Source organism: Lytechinus variegatus, chromosome 7, assembly GCF_018143015.1.
Source record: "Lytechinus variegatus isolate NC3 chromosome 7, Lvar_3.0, whole genome shotgun sequence".
In the NCBI taxonomy this organism is placed as follows: Eukaryota; Metazoa; Echinodermata; class Echinoidea; order Temnopleuroida; family Toxopneustidae; genus Lytechinus; species Lytechinus variegatus.
In genome coordinates, this window is record NC_054746.1 from 37141798 (window position 1) to 37152081 (window position 10284).

At 36.4% G+C, this 10284-nt stretch overlaps 1 protein-coding gene across 2 annotated transcripts in view; it reads right to left on the reverse strand.

Annotated features, from left to right (window-relative positions):
* LOC121419177 overlaps positions 1-9014 on the reverse strand; it is an 84230-nt gene extending 75216 nt beyond the window's left edge. Inside the window, exon 1 of one of the 2 annotated variants that reach the window (XM_041613528.1) lies at positions 8405-9014. Coding sequence is in view for 1 of the 2 variants with exons in the window: in XM_041613526.1 (XP_041469460.1) it covers positions 4894-4945 (52 nt within the window). In the remaining variant the exon portion in view is untranslated. Of the gene's footprint in view, positions 1-4893; positions 5405-8404 lie in introns of those variants that run through there. The other variant, XM_041613526.1, reaches the window with a different exon arrangement.
* Between the last annotated feature and the right edge of the window lie 1270 nt (positions 9015-10284).

The following is a 10284-nucleotide window of genomic DNA, read 5'->3' on the forward strand; positions in this document are numbered from 1 at the left end:
AAAGCACAAAATACAGAATGATCCTGCACACTTCAACCAAAAAAAAGGACAGACAAGGTTCGCCAAAATAAAACATTGCTTTCAACACATGGCTGCTTAACCTTGAACCTTAATGGCAGATGAACTCGTCACATGAGAGACAAGGTATAAACAGTCTGGAAAAGCACCAGAGACATCACCTAGATGTACAAAATTTCTTTCTTCTTCAGGTTAATATGTCTGTGGTTGCCTCACATAGAAAAAAGGAAACAAACGCTACAGCCTTATTTATAATTACAAATACATCAAATACTCTAACTGCACCTTATTCTGCAAGTTTTCATGCATATTGATGTGGCAGAGCTACCAAGTCTCACGCATTATGCGTGAGACTCAAGCATTTTGGACTCTTGTTCATCCCCTCAAATCTCTGTCTCACGCAATTATCACAGCCTATCCCCATATACATTGTACACAATGTCTGTGATCTCACTCAGATTCACAGAAAATCTCACGCATATAGCTGGTCTTTGAACTTGGCATCTCTGATGAGGATGAATGCAGTGTTTCAGTGGGGGAAAATGCACAATGTAATTACAAGATAATTAATAGAGAAGGAATAAAACACAATCAAGCTCTCCTTCAACAATTAAACAATATTTATTAGTACCATGACTGGTAAACATGAATTTATGAGGGTTGTATACAGGGAAGATGGATCATTCTCAAAATAGCTGCAGTGATATATGTAAACAAGGTCTAAGGAAGGGAGAAAGGTAAGAATATTTCATCAGAGTATTAGGCTATCTCACTCTAGGCCAAGGTTGGCGCTTGGATCAGAGAGCGAGGGCGTACTTTATCCTACCCACTCTCGATTGCGTAGATAGGGTGGGAGGGGGCAGATTACACATGAACCAAATCTAGTCCAAGAGGCCTCGGCACATAATACACACTTTAGACTGTCTGGCTGTTACAGTTCTAAAGTAGCTTCTTGCTTATTCGCTGTAAAGCTGCTTTATCTTTCTGAGAATATGACCTAAATTCATTCAGCAAATCACATTTAGTAAATTGCCATATCACAACTCCTTACTTGAGCTATGTCTATCCTCTTTTGACATTAATCAGGAGGACATTGGGTGTTGCAGCTCCCCAATCATTTCTTATCAACTGGGTGTGTCACTGTTTCTGTATACTTTTGCAATGTATATATGTGAAAGTCAAACAATTAACTGCAGATGGATGAAGAATTCCATTTTGCTTTATTTTAGGATTATATACACCTTTGTCATGAACAATATCATGAAAATATTTTCTGACTTTGAATAGGTATTTTGAATGAAAATAATTGTTATGTTGATAGCTACAACTTTGAAATCCATTCAATGATAATGATATGCTCATTTAAAAAAAAACATAAACTTCACAAACAATGAAGTGTGTGAAACTACAAATTAGGCTTCTGATAGTTAAATGATTTACTATTCCTTCTGATGAAATGAAAACCTAATAAATAAGAATCACTCACAAAAACAAGTTTAAATTTTATCCATTGATGACTTTAAAGAGACTCACCAAAGGGTGATGGCAAGTCTGGACAGCTGTCAAACATATAGGCTGAGTTTATTAAATTCATTTCAACAAGTCTTTCTCGAGCATCACTGCACTTCTTGATGATGTCATCCTTACACAGCACCTGTGACAGGTGGATGCTGCACCCCTCCCCCACACTCACATGGGATGCCTTCTTCCTACGACTGCCCAACGACAGCGGTCTCCCTAAGACTTTCATTGACTTGATAATAAGGAGCATGGTGCCGTTTAACGTGGGTTCCAGGAAACGAGAAGTGACTACCGGGTGTGCAAGGAGGCAGGAATGTCATGGAGTGTGAGTCAGGAGTCCCTACAGGGAGCCAAAGACCTCACTTATCATCCCAAGTTTCACTTGATTTCACGGTTCATTTCAACTTTCTACAGTTCCACTCCCATAGTTTTCTATTTGGACAATGTCAAGGGACCTTTAATCATATGGGTTGTGTGATGAGATTACACGAACGTGATATCAAAGGTGAGGACAAACACCAACTATGAAGATTGTAAACAGCAAATCATCAAACACTGGTTCATAGACATTTTAAATTTTAGAAGATAAAAATCTTAATTATGGAATTACCAGAGTATCATTTTAATACATGTATTCATGTACTTGTTATAATAAAGTCAAACTCAATATGAAACTTCAGAGGGAGTCTAATTGATGATGTATCCCAGCCAGCTGTCTAAAGGTATTTCAATCAGGAATACTGTACAGTCTGTCAATTTAATCATCTAGCACACTGTATTCATCAGTCAAGAAGAACCAAGTTTGAAATAATCAGGTCATCCAACATGAAGACGCTTATGCTGACTGCAGTGATCTCTAAACTTCCATAGGCTACATACATGTTCTCACATCTAATTGATTATTAAAAGGTCAATTTTTGTTTCCAGCAAGCAGGTGTAAAAATCCGGTATAAAGAAATAAACTTTAATATAAACATCTAGATTGGTGACATGCACAGTCTACTCTCTGCAGATGAACAAGAGAGAGAGAGAATGACGGAGAAATGAGCAATGATGCAGAAAGGAAAGAAACACAAGATGACTCAGTCCATCAATCCAATATGCATAATATTCCATCACATCTTTAATGAAGCATGATGAGTCCATTTCACTTGTTTTCAATTCTCAAAATATGCTGTTTGAATACATCGCAGCAGACAATTAGTCATAGAGAAAGTCCTACTGATGTGATTCAAACACGTACATGCAACATTTCTACATCTACTATAGAAAGCAAATGAGTGAAAAACTCTATAGAGAGATATATTTATATACATATACATAATATGGTGCATAACCCTCACACAACAATTCCACACGGACACACAACGCTATTCAAACGCATCTTAATGCGTAAAGCTGCATCTTGCCCGCAGGCGAGAAGCATGCCACGGTGGAAGTTATTACGATGGAAGATTCAGCGTGGAACTATCAATATTCAGTATTGATGAGGAGGGTTCCCCCCAGAGGGTGTATTGAGCGATAGATCATCGCACTCTACAATTGGCTCTAATAGCGGAATATGTTATGAATCAATATAACCATCAGTCATACCACCCTCATGTCAACATGAACTGTGGACTGAACAAGCCTCACAGCTGTTACAGTTTTGTATTCAAATTTAGCATAATTCCAAAACTTGATTTCTGCAATTGAAGGAAAATATTATTTTATTACATCTATACATGAAATAAGAATGTAGTCATTTCAAATAAATATTACATGTATACTTGATACCCACTTTATCTTACAAGTAAATGATTTAAAGTTGGGTGAATACCAATGAATGGTATATGTCTTGTCCTTTCAATAGTCCATATAAAGTGATTGGTTCATATTTGTATTTGAAAAATGTTCATACTGATACCTGAAAAAAAAATCACAAAAAACATTTGTGATAATATTATTTAAAAATAATATTGTATTTGTATATTTTCTCTCATAATAACAAAATATTCATAGCATCGCTCTGTGTAACCTATCCAAAGCATTTCATTCAATTTACTCCTTGGTTGTTTCTGAGTAATCTAGGCCTACCACCATGTTATCAATTCACCTAAATGTGTATTTCATGTAAAAGTGGCAATTTCTCAAATTATTTGGTCATGATGCTTTTTTTTCTTTAAATTTGACCAATGATACAGTAACACTGTCAAATTTCTCATGGAGGATGATTGCAATATAATCTTGAACTTGTTACAAAGTTTTCTGGATATTAATAGACCTAGTAGAGTAAGGGAAGCATGTCTGACTGCACACCTAATCTAGCTAATGACTTCACCTAATTTCAACTTGATAGGAGGAACTGACCCATGCAGGTGATTAGGTGAATAATAACTTCATTTATTCTTTATCTATGAGAAACCAACCTTCAAATAACCTACCCCCCCACCCCCTCTAAAAAAAGATAAAGCTATAATAGGAGATCCACTCCAGTAGTTGCTGGATTGCACTTTTTAAAATAAATCATAAACAAAATTTTGATCAAAATTGATGAAAATCAGGATTATAAGTGCAAGTTTACAGTTGTTTGCATGTTTAGAAGGTTTAAATTTTTTTACTGAAATAAAATTTATCAAAAAAAATTAATGCTTCAGTTGTCTTTGTACCTATGAAATATCATCAATTCTATTGCTCATGGAAGAAATACTTTGGCTTCTTTGATACTTCAGTGAGGAGAATTATGCTACCAGATGGGTGTTTAATAAATAATAAATAATAATCCGCACTATTTTTTACGAGCGCCAGATCTGAAAAAGGCGGATAATTGTCAAGGCAACTGCACACACCCCCTCCAATGGGGTTGTGTTGGAAAAGGGTGACCTTGTGACCGCACCATGGCAATTATCCGCATTACTTTGGAAATGCGTTCATATAAAATCTGGTCCCAATGCCACTATTATGCGGATAATCGCAGCATCGAATTAATGCGGATAATTCTGGTCCTGCTCCGATTTTACAACCAAATTATGCGGATATTATCCGCATAATTGGGTTTATGAAAGGGGTATCAGTCTCTTTGATTGTCTCTCCATCAAAACATCTAGGCCTACATGTACATGCAGATTTTATATTTATAACATCTGGGACAGAGGGACAGAAATTATCTGTTAAGCCTACATGGATAAACACCTACCGGTAAATGCGAAAGAGGGAATGTTCACAAGCTGCTTCATGTTTGTACAACCATGGACCTATCTCGTAATAGGTCCATGGTACAACCAGAGTAGATCACTACTAACACAACCGCAAAGGTGACAAACACAAAATGAAATCTATACAATCAATGAACAAGACTGTGCTACTGGCACTGACCTTGTAACTGGAGGCCTCCCCAGTTCTGTGAAAATGGATGCAGACGGGCCATGGTTTAATCCAAGTATTAATCCATACTCACACGTACAACACATACAGTCTTTCCTAATCCATTACAAAGGAACTGGTTTAGGCATATCCACCAAATTGATTAATCCACATGACACATTTCACAGATTTGCTGTGATAAACCATTGGATATCTTAATCAGCAGTATCAGAGAAGAGTTTTCACCAATCCATAACAAATTCAAATGTTGCAGAATTCAATTCATAGCAAGAATGAATATCCCTGATATGTAGACAGACACCAGATTTGAACGCTACAGTATTGGGTAAATAACTGAATGAGAAAGAGTCCTCTCCTGTATAAAGATTTTAATTGACTTCAACACATCGTATATCAATTCAGCATGCATATATTTGCATTTGAATCAAATAAAAACAAAGCAACTTGCAAATATGGCCGTCAGTAGCATCTACAGAGATATTTCAGTCTGGTTATTCATTAACCAGAGAACATCAGTGTAATGCATTGAGGTACAGAGTCCACAAACCTTATACCCTCCCACCCCATCAACCTCTCTCTCTCTCTCTCTCTCTCTCTTCTTTTCTTTCATTTTGCTCAACTCATCACAATTCTGTCACATTTGATTGGTTTTTAGACCCATTAGCTATGATCGTTTCAATATCAAATTGCTAATTTTCCATTAAACTATTGTTTATTTTAATAGCATTTCTCTCTCCTCATTTCCTAAACAGGCAGTAGAGCTCTAATGAGGGAAAACATATCATTATCTGGACAATGACTTCTAAATGAGAATTATATATTACTGCAAATGATACTGTAGCTTAATAAATCATGAATTCATTGAAATGATTGCATTTTACTGCATGTGAATGTTTGGCATTATTGGAAACATGCACAAGTGGGAAAAAAATGAAGTTTAAAAATGTGATGGATGATATTAAAAGCTATTGCCTGAATGGCTTTACATCAAGCTCAGAAATCTGATCAAATATAAATGAATCAATTAGGTGTGGAAATTGAAAAGCGTATGATAGAGGGCAATGGCTTTACCATGGATGAAATGAATACCCTTTGTGCTCTCATTATTCCTAATATTTCTCATCACAACTCCTCATTCATACAGAGCAAGGTAAATAATTGAATACATGGGGGATTCCACGGATATGACTCACTGTACCAATACCATCATTTTACGGCATAACAATGGAGACCGGTTTTGATTCTCGGGCGGAAATCATCTCCCTGAGCGACAGCAGCAGGGTATACAGGCGATGCAGTTCCATGCTGGAGTTGATCTGAAGCGCCTGCCAAACCGTCGTCAGGGGGTGAATTATACCTCATTGTTCAATGATCAGATGCATACACGTGCCGGAGCACAAAGACATTTTCTCTGCATGCTGCATGTCGCTTCATGCATGTGCATAAAAAAATGAAAGATCATTATGTATATGCATTATGCTGCAATAGACAATCTGTTTCAAAAGAAAAATGTAAAACTAACACTACCATATTTTCCTTGTGCAGGTATGAAAGACTTTTGGTATTTACATTTCATGTAATATGATTTTGGTTTCACTCTGTGTCTGACTAGCAACAACTCTCTATTGAAGATCTACATATATTTGCTTTCAACAATCTTCAGTTTCAATCAAAGAATAGATAAAGAAAACATCTCACTGGACTAAGCTTACGAAAATGAAAATAATTGAGCAAGGATTTTCCCTACAGCGGCAATTGTAAATTTATAATAAGGAAACTGTACATTGAATTCAGGACATGAGGGGTTTAATTTCCTGCTTCAAAGAATCCTAAGTAGCAATCAATGAAGATTTACTAATCATCAATAATTACTGATAATAGCTGCAAGGTCTGCATCTATTCTCCATGAATGCTAGAAAAGTAATATCAATGAAGGACACTGAACAATCGATCTGAAAGTATATGATGTTATGGAGACAGGGAAACCATTAATCCAATCTGTAATAGGGTAAGGATTCCCATACAACAAATATTACAAAATAGTTTCTATTCTTTAGTCAACAATGTATTCAAATTTTCTTCAAGCCTACATAACAGAACAATGATTTAAATACGCACTGTATCATGCATTCAATTGAGAAACATTTCAATTGATCTGTTTATATTCATATTGATCGGTGATCTGTAGTTAGAAGCCCATGTCGACTTAAAGGGTATAATCAATGGTAAAATAATGGTTTGAATGAGTAAAGAATTTTTCTTGAAATAACTGTGGTCAAGCCATTTAACTGGAACTGCATTTTTGTCATAGCAAACAGGTCACTGAATATTGCCAAAGGTTATAGATCAAGTAATGAGCCAAAACTTATATTTGAAAATAGATTAGGTACACTGTGCTCCTTTGAGAGAGTACCCTCTCAATGAGCAATGACTGTGACAATATCAAACCTTTATGCTTGGCAAGCTGCTGAATCGGAAACAGGATAAACAAAAATAACAATTTATGGCAAAACTAATTCAATGTAATAGCTGAAGAATTCTCATTTATAAACCTTTATACAGTTGTTTCTGCAGACAAGTTTCCAGGTCAATCTTGTATGTTATCTTTAGAGGGTATTAAATTTCTCATTGTTTTCATTAACATGAAAGTCCAGTTAAAATTGCATTTAAGCATGGAAATTTTTGACATAAAGGTGCAGGCCTTATTTTTATACATTTAAAAAGTAATGCCACTTTATATTGGGCACATTCTATATCAAATCACAAACAGGAAAAATACAAAAGGGTACATTTGTTTTTTATACAAAGCCAAGGAAAGGGGAGCTGGGGCCTGTCAACAGAGCATCTGCAGCCATGACCTTAGGTGTCCTTAGATTTATTTAATCACTGATGGAGGTGGATCAAATAACAAGAACTGTCATTATTTCACCTCAGGAAGAGGAAGTGTTTGAGGGAAACACACTGGGAATCTTGGAGTCCTCATAAATGTCATTCTCAATTAGAATTCACACTGCAAATCATTACAGGTAAATTGCCAATAGATACCAAAAGAAAAATAACATCAATACAACATTCTTTGACAGTAGGCCTACATATCAAATCCCTGACTACATTTAATGTTTCTTCAAAAGAACATGAGTAATAAATGCTCAAGCTTTTGCTTGAGTAATTGTATCACTCCATGCATAATCCAACCATACTTTACCTTGCTAATAACTTCCTACTTAACAACTGGTATTTTGATCAATAAATCATTCAGCTATACAGGTATGCAGTATGAATATTGCATCCTCTAATTTTGAATTTAGTAACAATAAAAGGTAATCTCTATCTATACACACATATGTTCATCCATTGAATATTGTACATTTCGTCTAGTAAAATATTCATATTATTTAAAAAAAGAGAAGAAAAATGATGTGAAAGTAGAGAAATAACAAAGTACATGCATGCTATACATACTGTACTAATATTTTCAAAATATCATGAATTATATACTGACCTGAATATTTCTTAATTACCAAAGCAAATGAAGAATAGAAAACATTTAGATGCTTGGAGTATTCCAAATGAAAGATTCCATGAGCACTTCCGAGGAGTCATATGTACACACTCTCAGCATTACCGCAGTTTTAATCCAAAATCACTTCAGCGTCTAATTTTGGGTGATGGAATTACAAGAATTGGAAGTAAATTACACAGGTCTGCCTTGCCATCCTTTGTTGAATGATTCCACAGATGTGTATAGCAATTAAAGCTTGAGAAAATGAGGTACGTGTATGTAGGCCGCTGCACGGTGAGTGCTGAAAGCTACTAATGACAGCTCCGAGGCGAACACTGCACTGCTACACCAGATCTAATCGGAACAGAAGCTGTGGGAAACAACCTGCATCACGATCTCTACCACTGAGCACATCAAGGCTGGGTTTATGTGTGTGTGCAGTCTCCTATTGTTCAAAATCCTAGGGTTCAGAGAGTATGCTACTGCACATGAGAGTGAGTGGAGAGTATTCAGAGTCGTCTGCTGGGAGAGGGGTATTTACCTCTACCAATAACAATAGCATCCTATTGTAATGGTGTTACAAGATTCTCAAGGCCACTCATGCACTCCAGAAAAGTTGGCTCTATCGGGTATTGACCCAGCACAGCTATGAGCTGCTGGAGCTGTATGGGGCCATTTAAAGGACCTGCTCGTTATATTGTCCAGGGTTTTCTTTACAACCAAGGCATCATATCTACCATTATTCTGGGCTAATAGAATACTAACAACTGTGCATAAAAACATTACATCAATAACGTTTCCTGTACTTATTAAATCAATATCACCACAACATTGGTCCCACCATTATAATGGGATTACAACAGGATAACAAGGCTTTGGCTAAAGTGGGGGCCTTTTCACTTATCAGTCAATAGAACTTCTTATTATTTTCTTGTAAAACATGTAAAACAAAATATCACAAACACTCATGCTATGATGCTTAAGTTGTTTTGAAGTAATGAACTTGTGTTAAATGCCCGGAGGGGCCACTTACATTGACGAGTGGATACCATGCGGGACCAAAAAAACACGTAAAAAGGATGTCTTTTTCACGATAGGGCACGTTACGTACGTAACGTGATAAGGGTGTCAAAAACACAAAAATAATGAAAAAAGGGTATCTATTTCGCTAGGAAAATTACGTGTTTAGGGTCGAATTTGCGGGGATGATAAAACAAAATTAAAATGTTTTATAAAGGATGTCCTTTTTGCCCCAACACTTCGTGTTTAGAGTCCGATTTGCGCGAGGTGTAGAAGATGGGGTCGTACTAAACCAAATAAGGTAAAGCCGACGACCGAAGGACCCGTAACAAAACATTCCTGTACTTGTTTAGGGGTTCATTTCAGGGAATATTTGCCAAGAGTATATCGTTTTGTTTCCAATACTTGTTAAGGGAAGGGTTTCACACGCCAATACTTGTTAAGGGGTGCATTTTCAGAATATGGAAATTACGTGTTTAGGGTGCTTTTCGAGACCCCATGGTCGCGCATGGTATCCACTTGTGAATGGAAGTGGCCCCCCCCCCCCGGGGTTAAATGCATAAATTCTACAATGATTTTCAACTTGAAAGCTTAGAAAAGAGAGCATACTATTACGCAGACAAACTCCTTTAAAAGTTTCTGCATATTGATGGGGCTGAATTCCTATGAAGATTATGATGATGAGATTGCAAACACTGACTAAAAATAAAGTTTAAGTAATTGATTGAGGTTTGGATGGAATGCAAGATTTAGAAGCCTGTTTGTTCGTACTGGTCTGCTTCAAATGATCAATCAAATAGACCTATTTAGGAACAATAGATGGGTGAAACCACACACTATACAGGCTTCTTACAGATCAA